Source organism: Rhinatrema bivittatum, chromosome 2 (genome assembly GCF_901001135.1).
Source record: "Rhinatrema bivittatum chromosome 2, aRhiBiv1.1, whole genome shotgun sequence".
NCBI classification, from domain to species: domain Eukaryota; kingdom Metazoa; phylum Chordata; class Amphibia; order Gymnophiona; family Rhinatrematidae; genus Rhinatrema; species Rhinatrema bivittatum.
The window spans coordinates 670,272,367-670,289,679 of record NC_042616.1 but is presented as its reverse complement, the minus strand read 5'-3'; the positions used below and the strand labels follow the sequence as shown (position 1 = coordinate 670,289,679).

Genomic DNA, 17,313 nt, shown 5'->3' with positions numbered 1-17,313 from the left:
ATAAACTTAAGGGAAAGATACAATATTAGAGGTGAAATTCTACTAAGCACAAAAGAAGAGTGGGATCTGGGGGTAATTGTATCTGATGATTTTAAGGTTTCCAAACAGGTGGATAAAGCAACAGTAAAAGCCAGAAAGATGCTTGGCCGCATAGGAAGATATTGCCCCTGTATAGGTCCCTGGTGGGACCTCACTTGGAATAATGTGTACAATTCTGGAGACCACAGCTTCAAAAGGATATAAACAGGATGGAGTCGATCCAGAAGGTGGCTACTAAAATGGTCAGTGGTCTTCGTTCTAAAGCATATGGGGACAGAATTAAAGATCTAAACATGTATACCCTAAAGGAAAGGCGAGATAGAGGAGATATGATAGAGACATTCAAATATCTCAAAGCCATACACCGGAGGTGAGCCTTTTTGAATAGAAAGGAGGTTCTATAACGAGGGGTCATGAGATGAGGGTGAAAGGGGTTAAATTAGGAGTAATCTTAGGAAATATTTCTTTCAAAGAGGGTCGTGGATACATAGAACAGATTCCCAGTGGAGGTAGTGGAGACAAAACAGTATGGGGCGGATTTTAAAAGGCCCGCGCGCCGGCGCGCCTATTTTGCATAGGCCGCTGGCGCGTGTAAAGCCCCGGGACGCACGTAAGTCCCGGGGCTTTCGAAAAGGGGCGGGAGGGGGCGTGTCCGGGGCGTTCCCGAAACGACGCGGCATTTCGGGGCGGGCCCGGGGGCATGGCGCCGGCCCGGGGGTGTGGTCGAGGCCTCCGGACCAGCCCCCGGGACCGGAGGACGGAGCGGGCTGCCGGCCGGTGCGCGCAAAGTTACGCCTGCTAAAAGCAGGCGTAACTTTGCCGACAAAGGTAAGGGGGGGTTTAGATAGGGCCGGGGGGGGGGGGGGTGGGTTAGGTAGGGGAAGGGAGGGGAAGGTGGGGAGAGGGCGAAGGAAAGTTCCCTCCGAGGCCAATTATTACTTAAAGATGCAGCATTTTAAATGTTTTGAGAAGAATTTCCCTAGAAATTCACTGTAAAGAGTGTCCCTTCCACTCACTCTCCCTACTTCCCTGGCAACTTTGTCCTCTCAAACTCCAACTCCTCCACCTGTCAGTATCTCTACTCTCAACCTCTAGGCTCAACTCCTTCCACTCTATTGCCACTCCCAGAGTTTGACCCCGTTCTCAGTACTGCCCCTCACACAGGCTCCTTCTGTCCCTCCCTCTCTCACATACATACTCTCTCTCTCTCTCTAATACACATACACACACCCTCATACAGGCTCCCTCACGCTCTCGCACACACAGGGGCCCTCTCTCTTGCATACACACCCACACAAGCTCCCTTTCTCTCCCACGCATACACCCTCACATAGGCTACCTATGTCTCTCTCTCACGCACCCCTTCACACAGGCTCTCTCTCACACATACACAATCTGTTCACACAGGCTAGCACCCTATCATACACATGATCCCTTTTTCATACACACAAGCTCCCAATCTCTCACACACATATTCACTCCTTCACAATCTCCTCATATAGGCTCCCTCTCTCTGGCACCCACACTCAAGTACCCCCCCCACCCCCGCTCTCTCTCACACACCCCTGCTTACTCTCCCTGGTCTCTCTCATCCCCCCATACCCCTGCTCTCCTCTCCCCCTCACCTCTCTCACAGGCTCCTACTCATCCCCCTGCTCTTTCATTCTCCCTGCTCTCTCTCACCCCCTCCCTTCACACACACACACCTCTCTACACACATTCACTCTCACCGGGGCCTTCCTCTTCACTGCGAGCAGAGCGTGGCATGCCAGGGCCTTCCTCTTCGCCACGAGCGGAGCGCATCCCGTGACGGCCTTCCTCTTCGCTGCGAATGATGCGTGCTCTGTTCACGGTGCGGCAGGACCTTCCTCTTCGCCGGGAATGGCATGTGCTCCGTTTGTGGCATGCCGGGGTCTCCTCTGCCATTTTTTGCGCAGAATTTAGCAATTCTGCACAGGAGGGGAATTCTGCGCTCTGCAGTAGCGCAGAATTCCCCCAGGACTAGAATTTGCCCTTTCTTCCTCTAACCTTATTAACAATGTATTTTCTTCTGCTCCACTCCTCAGATTGTTTTTTTTTTTTTTTTTTGGGGGGGGGAGGGGGTTAGCATTTTGGTTAGACAGGAAACTTAACCTTTCTGCTTTATATATAATCTTATTATGAAAACATTAGTAACATTATGCAATCAAATGCAAATGATTTTCTGTCTGGGATTTTGTAATAGATATAATGTGTAGAATTATATGTCTCAATTCATTTTTACTATTTTAAGTATGTAAATTGCTTTTATTCATTTGTAAATTTGCAGCAAACATCCAACATGGTTATCCTGGTTAATATAAAATGTTTCATTCTTCTAGAGATAAATTACTGTTGGGCACAGAGATGCCATTTCATTTGGGTAATACAATGTCATTTAAAATACTAAAAATGTCTGATTATGGTTTCTGTAGGACAGATCTGAAAGTCCTAAAATATCCTTAACCTGACAGAAATATACTCTGTAAAATTGTTTTTTATTCTTCCCATCAGAAGTATGACTCGTCCAGCCTCTCAGCACAAAATTTGACACTTGCAGGCATATTCACGAAGGTGTATTAAACGTTAACATGCCAAAACGTGCATCATTTACTGCAGGCCATGTTATTTTCATTGAGTATTTTGGTGTGTTGATGCTTCATGCACCTTCATGAATATGCCTGTTAATATTTGCATGTTCTAGATTTTTAAAGGCGATGTATTAATATCTACAATTTTCTGGCAGCAGTTTTTATGCCTGAATTTGGGGCATTAAAAAAAATCTGAAAATCAGCCTAGACTGAAAAGAAGGATTCCATCACTGTAACACTTTTTGGAAATCTATAGTTTAGTAATGCAGGCTTATTTTTTCAAAATTAAAATAATATTTTAAAATTCTATATGTGTTGAAGGAAAAAATACTTTGCTTTAAAGCGCTCCTTTCTTTATGTGGGCTCCACTTTGCCTTTACAAAAAACATCGTGCTGATGAACTCGTGGAGCACAGATGGGGGCTGTTCTATGCTCCCTGGTACTGGCTTCTCATTCCTTCTAAGGATTTCTGTAGAGTTATAAAATAACCTTGAAATGCCACAGGTGGGAAGATGGTGCAGGGGTTTGTAAATATAATATTGGCAGGAGTAGAGAACCAGGGCTTGTAGCTACAAAAAACCCTCTGTGCTCATTTTTCCTTGACCAAGGATGCAGTATTGAATTAACTCTCCATTTTAGAACAAACAGCCTCACCTTTAAAACAGTCCTCATTTCACCTAGTAGCTCTCTCTGCCTTAATGCTTGTTTGTGAGCTGGATGTAAGGACTGATTAGCGGAGTGAATGGATGGCAATGGGGTTTGAAGCCTTGATGTTTGTTTGGTGTTCGGGCTCAGAGATATCAAACTTGGGCTCCTACAGGCATTCTTCCGCAGTACCATGTATACAATACATGCTGTGCTCACCTCTGTAACACATAGTAGAAATAATTGCCCTCCTGCGTTTTTGACACTTTTATGGACTTTTCTGGCTTCTTGGTTATGCCTGATCTGACAGTTTTGCATATTTGATCAGAGAAGAAAAAATATGTCTGCTCCCTTAACAGCAAGGGAATTGAAATCTGGTTTCCATTAAAATGTTCAGAAAATATGACTCCTTGTGATGTTACCCTTTGAAAATCCTATGGTTGGCACACACAAGGATTTCAAAGTGAAATCCCTGCATCTCATTCAACAGCCCTGCCTTAACCTTGCCACTGGGGCTGCCCTTTTCCCAAAAGGGAAAAGTGCGTGTCTTGCCCTCAATGTGCGTAGATTTCCCACAGAAATCCCTTTGAAATCTGCCATCTTAAAAGAAAGCAATTAGGGGTAGATTTTCAAAGGGTTACGCGCGTAATCCCCGAAAACCTACCCCTGCGCGCGCCCCAGGACGTGCATATGTCCCGGGGCTTTAAAAAATGGGCAGTCCGGGGGCGTGGCGGCGGTTCGGGGGTGGTCCGGGGGCGGGGCTGAATCCTCCGACATAGCGGCCTGTGCCGGGGGATGGCGAGCCGGCGCTCGCAAGTTACATAACTCAATGAGAAGGTAGGAGGGGGATTTAGGTAGGGCTGGGGGGTGGGTTAGATAGGGGAAGGGAGGGAAAGGTGGGGGGAGCAAAAAAATAAGTTCCCTCCTAGGCTGCTTTGATTTCGGAGGCGCTAGGGGCATGCAATCGCCCCTAGCGCCTCCTCGACAGCGCAAGCCCTAATTTAAATATTGCATCGCGCCCCCAGGAGAGATGCCTTTGGGCTCGGCACGTGCAAGGTGCACAAGTGTGCAGCCTCTTGTGTGCGCCGATCCCGGATTTTATAACATGCGCGCAAGTTATAAAATCGGGTGTACATTTGTGCGCGCCGGGTAGCGCGCACAAATGTACCCCGTGCGCTTAAAATTTAAAATCGGTCCCTTACTTTTTACCTTATGCAGTTAAAGAAATTACGTAAATGCATAGAGTCCATGTAATCTTCCATTTCCTGGAGGAAGCACTTTGGGGCCAATGCAAAAATGTTGAACTGAAAGCGGGCCCTGTGTATTTAGCGCCCGCTTTCATAATGCGCCCCCAGGCATCTCTCCTGGGGGCGTGATGCAATATTTAAATTAGGGCTTGCGCTGTCGAGGAGGCGCTAGGGGCGATTGCATGCCCCTAGCGCCTCTTTGACAGTGCGAGCCGGAGAGAGGTCCGCTGTCAGTGGTTGTCCACCGGTTAAGAAAACGGACGCTGAATTTATCAGCATCCTGTTTTCCTAACCAGCGCACATGCATGGGTTAGGAAAATGGATGCTGATAAATTCAGGTTCCATTCTCCAAACCTGACTCTGGGCACCAGAAGGAGTTAATAAATCAATATTAATGTGTCGGGCACTTAATATTAATTTATTCACTCCTTCACTTATTGCCGATTGGTCCCTTTACTGTCACATGTCAGTGAAAGGACCAATCACCTTTCAGAAGGCTGACCTGGTGTTTTTGAATTTATCAGCGTCCATTTTCCTAACCCCTGCCAGCGCTTTTTTTAAACTTTTTTTTTTTTATTATTTTTCTTTAAAGAGTTGTTCCTCCTACTTAATATCCCAACGATATTAAGTAGGAGGCAGTACAGATAAGCAGTTTTTTCTGCTTTTCTGTGCTAGGTTTAGTAGTGCTCAGCAATTAATGCCTGCTTCAGGCAGGCGTTAATTTCTGATCGTTAAAATGTGTGACCTAGATGCGCTTTTTTTTTTTTTTTGCATAGAGAGTGAATAGCTAATAGCCTCATTCACATGCATTTGCATGTGATGAGCGCTATTAGTTTCACTTCGTGTTGGACGTGTGTTGTAGAGGCGCTAATCTACTTATTGCATAAGGGGATTAGATAGCGCTTATACAACCCGTGTCCAACTGCGGGTTATATAGTACGCTGGGCTATGCGCACTGTATTGCATTGGCCCCTTTGTTTTCAGCAGTGTATATTTGTGATAATATCAAGGAGGAACAGAACAAACTCAGAACCTTCATACATTGTACACCTGTGATTTTAATGTGCTTGCTTCCTGGAATTCTGGACTTTTTCTTTTTAGCCGATAGAGATATGCACAGTATGCAATATCAGAACCAGGTAGCACTCCTGAAGTAGTTTGAGTTATGAACTTGGCATTCTTGTGGCCTTCCCAAAGTTTTTTTTTTTTTTTTCTGGTTTGCATTTCATATCTTCTGTCTTGAGTATTTCTGCCTTAAAAGAATAACATGGCATTGGCATAGTAGGTCCTGGTGTCTTTTTGTTTCATTGAAGACTGCTCTTAATCTCAGCCCCAAATGAACCTTACTATTGCTTGATGTTGCAGATCTTCAGTGTGCACTGTGCAGCACGGGACAGAATAGCAGCAAGATGAATTTGGATGTTTCCGTAGAGTAGTTCCCAACCTTTTTGGACAGTTTACTGATTTCATTATTCTTTTTAGAGGATGCATTGTTTAATGTTGGAGGGAAGTTGGATGCTAGGAGCCCAAACCCTTTTTATCTGACCTGCTTAATGGCTTTGTATGGTTGAATGTAATGTAGAAGAGGGGTTCTCAACTTTTGTGGGAGCACAAAGGACCCCCACTCACTTCTTCATAAAATAAGAATATGAATGCTGAGTTTGAAAACTGTTGTGATCTTCTTTTGGAATGACGGTATATAAAACAACTAAATAAAATAAATACATTTTTTGTATGTAGCTATTCATGTAGTTATGTTTATATGCCATAACAAAAGAAATAATGCTGTGCACTCCAGAATTATTCATAATGTATAAAATTGCTTATTTATCTAAACTGAATAAATAGGGAGAACAATTTCCAAAGTCTTTTCAAACTTGCTCTCATAACTGCAGGTCAGGGCCAGCAGTGACCTTCACCTTCCACTCCAGCTGCAATGGGGAAAAAGAAGCAAAATGCTTCAGTTAAAAAAGGTTCTGGTTTGGCAACCTGGTGATTTGGCAGAAAATCAACTCTGGTACCTGCTGGACATGCATAAGAACATAAGAACATGCCATACCGGGTCAGACCAAGTATCCATCAAGCCCAGCATCCTGTTTCCAACAGTGGCCAATCCAGGCCATAAGAACCTGGCAAGTACCCAAAAACTAAGTCTATTCCATGTTACCATTGCTAATGGCAGCGGCTATTCTCTAAGTGAACTTAATAGCAGGTAATGGACTTCTCCTCCAAGAACTTATCCAATCCTTTTTTAAACACAGCTGTACTAACTGCACTAACCACATCCTCTGGCAACAAATTCCAGAGTTTAATTGTGCGTTGAGTAAAAAAGAACTTTCTCAGATTAGTTTTAAATGTGCCCCATGCTAACTTCATGGAGTGCCCCCTAGTCTTTCTACTATCCGAAAGAGTAAATAACCGATTCACATCTACCCGTTCTAGACCTCTCATGATTTTAAACACCTCTATCATATCCTCGCTCAGTCGTCTCGTCTCCAAGCTGAAAAGTCCTAACCTCTTTTGTCATTCCTCATAGGGGAGTTGTTCCATTCCCCTTATCATTTTGGTAGCCCTTCTCTGTACCTTCTCCATCGCAATTATATCTTTTTTGAGATGCGGCGACCAGAATTGTACACAGTATTCAAGGTGCGGTCTCACCATGGAGCGATACAAAGGCATTATGACATTTTCCGTTTTATTCACCATTTCCTTTCTAATAAGACCGTGTAAAAGCACATTCGTTCAGGGCCATGGCAACATCAGTAGCGCAGCTCCGTTCAGTGCCAGTCGCTGATATTTGTAAGGCTGCTACCTGGAGTTCTCCCCATACATTCGCAGCACATTATTGCTTAGATAAGGCTGGCAGGCAAGATTCCATCTTTGGCCAGTCTGTTCTACGCAACTCCTAACCAAATTTCCACCCCTGTTGTTGTGCCTGTTGCATGTCTTTGGGTGCATTTGGTGCTTTGCTCGGGCATCCTCAGCTCGGTACTCACCCATATGTGAGGTCTACCATCCTGCTTGTGAGAAAGCAGAGTTGCTTACCCTGTAACAGGTGTTCTCACAGGACAGCAGGATGTTAGTCCTCACGAAACCCACTCGCCACCCCGCGGAGTTGGGTTTGTTTACGTTTTCTTATTTTATTTTTCGCACGTACTTTTTACTATAAGACTAGACTGAAGGGGGACCCCTGCTGGCTGCAGGGTCAGTGCATTGCTGGGCATGCCCAGTAGGTGCCAGTCAAAGTTCTAGAAACTTTGACAAAAGTGTTCCGTGATTAGGCTCCATCCTGATTATGTCACCCATATGTGAGGACTAACATCCTGCTGTCCTGTGAGAACACTTGTTACAGATAAGCAACTCTGCTTTCTGTCTTTGCTGCAGGAGATTTGGAATATGGTTGCAGGACCTAACTTCTCACGCCCGTCACTATTCCTAACATGCTGGCAGAGACGAAGTACAAGAGGCCTTATGTTCTACCTGCTGTATCATAGAATGTACCTTTTGGAGTTTTCAAAAGTAGATTTTACTGTTTGAATAAAACGGGGGGGGGGGGGGGGGGAGCTTTAATATATGCCCCACCCACAGTTGCTGAGAGAGTGCTGTTCTGCTGTGTATTCCATAATCTGGCTGTATGGTGTGGAATCCCAGTAGACATAGTTCTAGATCTACCCGAGGATTCCCCATGTCCCACTGCAGAAGCCGGGGAGACCACACGGATTGGCAGCCAGCTTTGGCAAAGTGTTGTACCATGCTATTTTGCCTGTTAGTCCTCATCTAGTCTTTCCCCTTCCATCGAAGAGAGCCCAGCAGAGTGGTTCTAGCTGGTCTCATCTCTGTCTTTTTTTACTCACAGGTCCTCTGTCTGGGTCAGTGTGCAACAGAAACCACTTAGGCCTAGTTAAGCCACACTGTGATCATGGAGTAATAGGTGCAATAGACAATAGTAGATAAAGTAAACACTAAATAAACCTAACACCAAAGAGACATGACTGGCCTAATATATTCAGAGTGATTGTTAGTCCAAAAGAGTCGCATCTCTCTATAGCCTTTGTGTAGGACTGCCAATACAGTGTACACAGTGTGCCATAGCTTGCTTCTTCTTGCTTGCCTCGGCTATGCCTTGGACCCTGTCCTAGTCTTCACATGTGGGCGAGATAGTGGACTAAGTGTGATGGAACTCCAGCGGGGCCTAGGTCATGGAGCCCAAGAGCTATAGAAGTCATGGAAATCACAAGTTGCTCAACTGCTTAAAGGCACAGCTACAAGTTGACAGTTACAATCTTCCATCACAGACTCAATATGTGACAGCTAGATTCCCAAGCTGTCATCCGTGTCCATCTGAAGATATCCACATGTACATCGGTTGTATAGTGTCACATGGGTCTGCAAAGACACAGGTGTCAGCACTGTGTCAGCTGTTTCTGAAGCAGTGCTGACATTGGAGTGCTCACCTAGCAGGTCTTCACTTACAGTCTTTTGGAAAGCACATGTCAAAGATCGTGGCAATCCCAAACTACTCACAGGTCATTGCAAGCTAGCATATCTCATAGCAGTTATACATGGCTATGTATAGCCAGGCCCTACTACATCTAGATAAGCAGTCAACTCTCATGTATAGATGGTGATGACCTTGGTCCCTGGGCTGTCATGTTGGTTATGTTAGTTGTTCGGGGAGGCTATACAAGGATGCTGGTCTGACTATCTGAAGGCTGGATTGGGAATAGGATGATGAGTTACCTCTGAAATGAATAGGTTAGAGTTTGTTGGGTGATTATAACAGCACTCATATGACACCTAACAAAAAAAGGTTCACCTCATTGAACCCAAGGCAAATCTGTGTTAGAAGCTAATAATCTAGCCTGATATGTCACAAGTAGCCATTGGAAATATTGAGATGTCAGGGCGTAGCAAGGCTCTTTGCCTGTTCAGCTCAGGGCTAGTCATGTTGGCCAGCTTTATGTAGGAACATAGATAATCTGCTGAGTTGTTTGTTCCAATCGCTAGTAGCAGTTATAGTCCTTATCCTATCTGTGGTTACCTTTAAAGCACATAGGCCAAGGATTCCAGGGGAGACAAGCTAGCAGAATAGTCGTTTTCTAGTAAAGTCGCAAGCCTTTCAGGTCTCTTCAGGTTTCAGGCCCTTGTTTGTCTGCATACCTGCCATGACTTTTGGCCAATATTGCAGAGTTGCTGTCCTATAGGATGATGTCTTATGGTGTTTATTCATTTTAGACTTAGTGGATACCAATACCAAGGCAGGTATGCAGATAGACTCTGACTCATCAGCTATGTGCATGGCAGAAAGGCTAGAGAAGGTGTTGTCAGCTGAAGACCTCATGAGCCAACATCAAACCTTTTTCTGAAGCCTGGGCTGTGCACAATGTATAGGCCAACTGTTCCCAGAAGTATCATATAGTAGGCATGATGTCTTTATTTATTTATTTATTTATTTATTTATTTATTTATTTAAGGTTTTTCTATACCGGCATTCATGAAAGCATTCACATCATGCCGGTTTACATGAAACAGGGGTGTGAAGAAACAACCAAGAACATAAATAAACGTGAAGAAGAGAATCAGTTACAATTAACAGGGGCTGATAACTGGGAGGGGGAAAATAGAAAGAGAAAAAGGAGGTTAATTATATACAATAGTACAGTATATATATATAAAACAATGAAAGTACAGAAGTATATATCTTCTGTACTTTCAGTGTTTTTGTATAGAAAGACAAGCATTTGGGGATATTGCGATGGAGAAGGTACAGAGAAGGGCTACCAAAATGATAAGGGGAATGGAACAGCTCCCCTATGAGGAAAGTCTAAAGAGGTTAGGACTTTTCAGCTTGGAGAAGAGACGGCTGAGGGGGGATATGATAGAGATGTTTAAAATCATGAGAGGTCTAGAACGGGTAGATGTGAATCGGTTATTTACTCTTTCAGACAGTAGAAAGACTAGGGGGCACTCCATGAAGTTAGAATGGGGCACATTTAAAACTAATCTGAGAGAGTTCTTTTTTACTCAACGCACAATTAAACTCTGGAATTTGTTGCCAGAGGATGTGGTTAGTGCAGTTAGTATAGCTGTGTTTAAAAAAAGATTGGATAAGTTCTTGGAGGAGAAGTCCATTACCTGCTATTAAGTTCACTTAGAGCATAGCCACTGCCATTAGCAATGGTAACATGGAATAGACTTAGTTTTTGGGTACTTGCCAGGTTCTTATGGCCTGGATTGGCCGCTATTGGAAACAGGATGCTGGGCTTGATGGACCCTTGGTCTGACCCAGTATGGCATTTTCTTATGTTCTTAGGCCTGTAGGGGCTAATGTCTGTAACAAGGACAAATCCTTGAGCATATATGCTTCCGACAGATGTCTGTCAGAAAGCCAGGTGTAAATAATCTTCTGTGTGCAGTTAGGACTCTGACTACCTCATTAGCAGGTAGGGACAAGCTTGGCATAGACATCATTGATGGTTGATAACAAACAGGCCAGGAACAGCAAAATTGGGCCTCATTAGGTTATCAAAGTGCTGGAGATAGTCTGTAAACAACAATGTCCTAACAGATAATGCATGCCTGTGTGTGTTTGGGTGAGTGATGTGCTGAATGTGTTAACCTCTGTGTATATCTGTGTCTGGGGGTGATGTAGGGTTTGTAGTTATCTTCCTTACCACACCAATGCATACACCAGAGCATGCACTGTGTGTATACCCATTTAGCACACACTGGATTTTGACACAAGCTATCCTGTGTGTCAGCTCTATACAATGGTTGCTACAGATATGATAATGTGTATGTGGTGAGGAGTGGTGGTGGTGAGGCGGAGTGAGGAGCCGGAGAGGATGGAAAGTGGAAGGCATGGTGAGAGGAAAGGAGGCAGGAGAGGAGAATAGAGGGAGGATGAGGACAGGTGTGGTACGAGGAGGAGCAGGAGTAGGAGTAGGGACAGGATCAGGAGTAGAGATAGGGAGGAGGGACAGGATAGGAGGAGGAAGGGGACAGGCAGGCAAATGTGGCAAGAAGAGGATAGCAGGATAGGGCTAGACAGGGTTGGGAGGAGGGGAGTTGGCAGGGCAGGGCTTTGGTGTAAACATATAAAAAGCAAGCGAGCATTTTCTGAAAGATTTTTTATTGTTACAGAGCTGCCACTATAAATGTTGTAAAAGAGTTTCTGTAAAATGGTTTACATGTACACTTTTTTCCCCTACAGGCAGCATAACCCCAACAGTAGAGCTGAATGGTCTTGCCATGAAAAGGGGAGAGCCTGCCATCTATAGGCCATTAGATCCCAAACCACTGCTGAACCAACGAGCAAATTATAATTTCCGGGGCATGTACAATCAAAGGTTTGCACTTTTTCTTTTCTGTTTCTCTTACCATACACACATGGCATATTTAATGGTCTACTGTTTCACATTAATTATAGTAAATATCTTTAAATTTGCTTTATGGAAGGATAGTCGATGACAACAGTCTTTTGAAGTATATGGGAGCTTGGCTTTGTAGAGCTGGTGTGTTTAAAAGTTAATGTATTTTATTACGTTAGAGACAGTGTTAAAACTGAACTCTCAATATTTGCACCTTTTGTGCTTCATCAAATTTCTGTTTTTAAAAAAATGAAGTGTGTTGAATTTTCTGTGTATAACCACCATCTGTGCTTCTGGAGGTAATCATTTTATGGTTTCTTGTGTTCCTCTGGAATCGGGGACTCATCTCTGCGTGTAAAAAGAGAATTAATACTATTTAATGTAATATATCAGTTTATTACTGAATTCATTTAAAAAACTTCCTCTGTGGTCTGTTTCTGCAATGTGTTATTCCTATTGTTGCTGGCAGGAGTTCTCTTGTGGTAACCAGAAAATGGGATGGTTTTTTTTCAATTTTTTGACTTGGCAGCTTCCTTCTCTTTTGGGTTTTCAGCTCATTTGGAATCTGCTGCACATGAGCTAAAACTCCATGAGCCTTCCTGCAAAGATACTTAGGATTTTCCTCATTTTCCCCTCTCCTATTTGGCACAACAACAGTCTACTGACTGAGAAGTATGGTCTGTGATTCTCTTCAGAGCCAGGCTATTGAGCAACCAGTAGATGTCACTGTTGTACAATAACTGGGAACTCCCTCCGACTCCCCCAGGAGCTATGAATGCTGCCACTTCAAGAGATGGGTCTGGGAATTGAATCTGGGTCTGATTCATGGCCTCATGCAATGTTGCCACTGTGCCATCAGGCTCATCTCCGGTGGTCTTTTTAAAACAGTTCCTCCCTCTTTCATTTATATACCAGTTCCAGCAGCTGAACATTTCTTCATGATCAAATCTTCAACAATGGGATTTATAATAGAAAAGCACTGCATTTCTTAAATGGTCTTTCTGAAAACAGATATATATTTTCATTAACAGCGTAGTAATTTAGAGGGGAGACTCATCCCTAGTGCCTATAGTACGATAGATTGGTCTTGAGTTTCCATTTAGAAAGCCCTCTGTAACTTCATTTTGTTTGTTTAAAAGATCAAGTGCATATAGGAAAGAGGACCTTGAAATAGCCCTTTCAATAAATGATAAATTATTTTTAATTACATTTTACTCCTTTCCTTTGTTTTTATTCACTGTTTTATTGTAAAACACGGTTGAACACATAGATCATATAACAATATCAAACAATCATTTAACAGGAACATCTAGTATGAACATAATTATAAGTCAGACATCTACGAACATCATCTATCTATAATAAAGACAGTGTATTACATCAGATGTAGTGTCCTGAGTTTGTTGTCGTGTCTTGAGTTTATTCCCCTTTATCCCCTTCCACCCCACCCCTCCCGATCCTCCCCCTCCCCCTGTCGTAATCCCTTGCACAAATTGTATCTAAGAAGGTGGATAGTTGTTATAAAGTCCCATGGACAAGGTGGGTGTAGTTGTTGGAGTTCTTCCGCTATGGCTGGTTATACCCGCCCTCACTGTGTGTGTCTTTCCATAAACAATAATTCTTCCATATGCTATGGAACTTCCCAAAGAGTCTTACCGATTATGTGTGGTAATTTCCGCGAGTAAGTAAATTTTCCCCACTTTATGCTGAATTTCCGCTATAGTGGGAGTGCAGAATAACTTCCAGTTCCCTACTATGGCAATTCTAGTGGCTGTAAAAATATAATTAACCAACGTATTGTTACAGGTTTCGTGTGGAAACATGGGAACCCCTAATAGAACATGTTGTGGTTGTATGGCCTGACACTCGAATATAATTGACCAAGCCATGTTTCAATATCCACCCAAAGCTGACGAATCTTAGGGCAGGTCCACCACATATGGAAATAGGTCCCGGTCATCTGACAGCCTCTCCAACATTGATCGGATATAGCGGAGTTCATCCGATGGAGCCTAGCTGGGCAATAATGCCAGCGATATAATAATTTTAGCAAATTTTCTATCATAGAGGCTGCAATTAGTCCCTTGCCAATTGCTTGAAAAATTGCCTCCCAATCGTGTTGTGAGAAGGTGGTACCTAGATCCCGTTCCCATGCTAACATATGATTAGGCTTTGTGGGCAGTTTCTGCCCCAACATGGAATACACCAGCGATAATAATTTAGTAGCTTGGTCGGCTTTAAGGCATAAGGTTTCAAAATCAGACCACCCTTGCTGTAAGTGACCCGCAATAATAGCTGCTTTTGCATAATGCCTTAGTTGAAGGTATGGATATATATCAAGGTCAGATAAACCATACTTCAATTTCAACTCCTGAAAAGGAACCAAGTCCTGTCATCCCCAAACATGTGCCCAAGTTGGTATGCATTTTAATTTCCATGCCTGAAAGGCCTTATTTTCATAGCCTGGGGTAAAGCCATAATTCGCATACAAGTAAGTATTAAGGTGGTATTCTCGTGTTCCCACAATAGAGGAACCCTTGGTATGCCAAATGTCTAGTAAATAAACTATAGAGGGAGGCAGAATATCTTTAGTTTGAATACACCACGTTTTCTTAGGTTGCCATAGTAGACTAGTAAGTGGTATGTCTCCCATCAGTTGTTGACTGAAATGTACCCACAATTTAGAGTTAGATTGCCTGTGCCAATCGATGAAGGTTTTAAATTGAGCAGTCTGAGATACCTTTCCAGGCTGGGGACACTTAGACCTCCCTGATGACTGGATTGGTACATTATTCGTCTAGCCATTCGGGGTCTTTTACCCCCCCATATATAAGACATGATTCTCTTCTGCCATTTAGCCAGCCATTGTTGAGGTATTGGGATGGGCAAAGTTTGGAAGAGATAAAGCAGTTTGGGTAGCACAGTCATTTTGACTGCAGCTATCCAGCCCAGCCTTGAAATGCTATACCTATTCCATTCCTCAAGATCTTGGGATATTTTGATCCACAAAGGTACATAATTTAATGGGAGTGGATCCTGAGTAGCGCTCAAGTAAACCCCTAAATATTTAACTTTCTGGGATGCCCATTTAAATCGAAACTGGGACTTAAGAAAGGACTCCTCCTGAGGGTCAGTGCTAATGTTAAGAATTTCAGACTTATCCCAGTTAATCCAGAAACCTGATACCTGACTAAAATCTTCCAGAGCGTGAGTCAGTTTAGGCAATGATGTTTTTGGCTCTGTAATGACTATCATAATGTCATCTGCGAATAATGACAACTTCGATGAAAACTGTCCTATCTCTACCCCCCCCCCCCCCCCCCCCCGGATAACTGGGTCAGCTCGCACATTGATGGTGAAGGGTTCTAAAAAAATGGCAAAAACGAGCATTTCTGCTTGGTACCATGTTTTACTGGAAAGGTAGGGGAATAACCGCCATTGATTTTAATACAGGCTAAGGGCTCACTACATAGCTGATGTAGCCACTGCAAAAAATGATCACCAAATTTCAATTTCCTCAACAGTGCAGAAAGATAGGGCCAATGCACCATATCAAAGGCTTTCTCGGCATCAACCGAGAGAGCCAATGCAGGGATTTTCCATTTCTTTACCCACCAAATCATGTCTAAAGTCATGATTAGTTAGTTTTTCAAAAAATATTTTATTTTGCATAAACACATAAAACTGTAACAAGTTAAAGAGTTGATTGTAATTACAAATACAGTATATACTTGTGTATAAGTTGATCTCATGTATAAGTTGAGGGTATTTTTTGGGCCTCAAAATCAAGATTTATCTGTCACCCTTGGATAAATTGAGGGTAAAACCTAGGGAGCTTATGAAATGGTGAAATAGCTCTAAGGAACAAATGTCAAACTGTATTAGTTCCTTGTACTAATCTTCTGCTAAATAATTTATAGATTTGGAAATATCTGGCTGCTTTCCCTGTTCTAACTTTGAAATAGAGTTTTGGGATGGTGCTCAACCAATTTAGTCTGGGACTAAAAATCTTGCCAATTAAAATCCCTCCCATCTACCTGAGAGACTGCTTTCCTTAAATATTCTTCCTAGGCACAGAACCAATATTATTATTTTTAAGTGTCAAAATTATTTTTAAATCAAAGCCCCCCCACCTCCCTCCTTCCCTCCCTCCCCCATGTCAAAAAACAAAACCAGCTCCAACCCATCAAAGCCCTCCACCCTCCCTCCTTCCCTCCCCCCATGTCAAAAAAACCCATCCCTAACCCATCAAAGCCCCCCACCCTCCCTCCCCCCATGGCTGCCCTTCTTGTTCAATCCCCCCTCCCTCCCGAACTCCCGTGTATTCACTGAAATCCCTGGTGGTCCAGCGGGGGGCCTGGATGTGATCTCTTGCTCCTGTGCCGGCGGCTGCCAGTATTCAAAATGGTGCCGTGACCCTTTGCCCTTACTATGTGACAGGGACTACTGGTGCCATTGGCCGGCCCATGCACATGGTAGGGGCTGTCCATTGCTCCTGCCATGTGACAGGGCCTTTTTGATTACTGGCAGCCAATGGCCTGGGAACAGGAGATCGTGCCTGGGACCCCTGTTGGACCACCAGGGACTTTGGTGAGTCTGGGGGAGTTTGGGAGGGAGGGGGGGATTGAACAGGGAGGGCAGCCATGGGCGGAGGGAGGGAGTGATTGAACAGGGAGGGCAGTGTAAAGTTCACTCTATGCTTATGGCCAGAGACACAAGAACACTTAGACTCAGTAAAATGTTTAATGTATTTTTATTAGACAATATAAGTGTTCTCGGGAGATGCTGGGTACTGGGTGCCCTTAGTCTTACAAACTGACCAGCATGTCATCGTATACAGGAAGTGATCCTTCTTTTATAGATAAGATACAATATTGTGAAAGCTTCTAGACTTGCGTGACTGCCCAAAGAATCATTTACATAAGTTGTGATGTCAACTGCATGATTAGATCATCCCTGACTACCCCTGATTAGTTTCCCCCAGGACTTGTAGTCCATTTACCATGGCTTTCTTTGTTCTGTTAAACTCTTTCTGGTCAAGACAATCAACACGTCTGTAGCTATGTTGATTACAAACTCCTGAGAATAGTGCCTGAAGCTCCCCTGTGGTTTCTTCTTTGTGACCCTAAAAATAGGCATCACATGTCTGGTGCCAGCTTGCCTGCCTCTATAGATATCCAGGGACATTCTGTAAGTCATGCTCAGAAAGTCACTCAGAGTCCATTCAGCCTAGGCAGGCTAAAGAAAAGCAGAGGCTTCTGGGGATTTCCTTCTCCATGTTGGTTTTCTGTTCAGGCATACTTCTCATTAGCCATGGGGGGGAGGGATTTACTGGCAGCCGATGGCCCAGGAGTGGGAGATTACTCCCCGGCCCCTGGAGTTTTGAGGGGTTGGGATGGTGGG

The 17,313-nt window shown here is 43.7% G+C and overlaps 1 protein-coding gene across 10 annotated transcripts in view; it reads left to right on the top strand.

Annotated features, from left to right (window-relative positions):
• Nucleotides 1–17,313, top strand: part of STAU2 (staufen double-stranded RNA binding protein 2) — a 559,185-nt gene that overhangs the window by 77,153 nt on the left and 464,719 nt on the right. For all 10 annotated transcript variants that reach the window (XM_029591479.1, XM_029591480.1, XM_029591487.1 and 7 more), the window contains one exon: nucleotides 11,754–11,889. In XM_029591479.1, coding sequence (XP_029447339.1) covers nucleotides 11,754–11,889 — 136 coding nt within the window. The remainder of the gene's footprint in view (nucleotides 1–11,753; nucleotides 11,890–17,313) is intronic.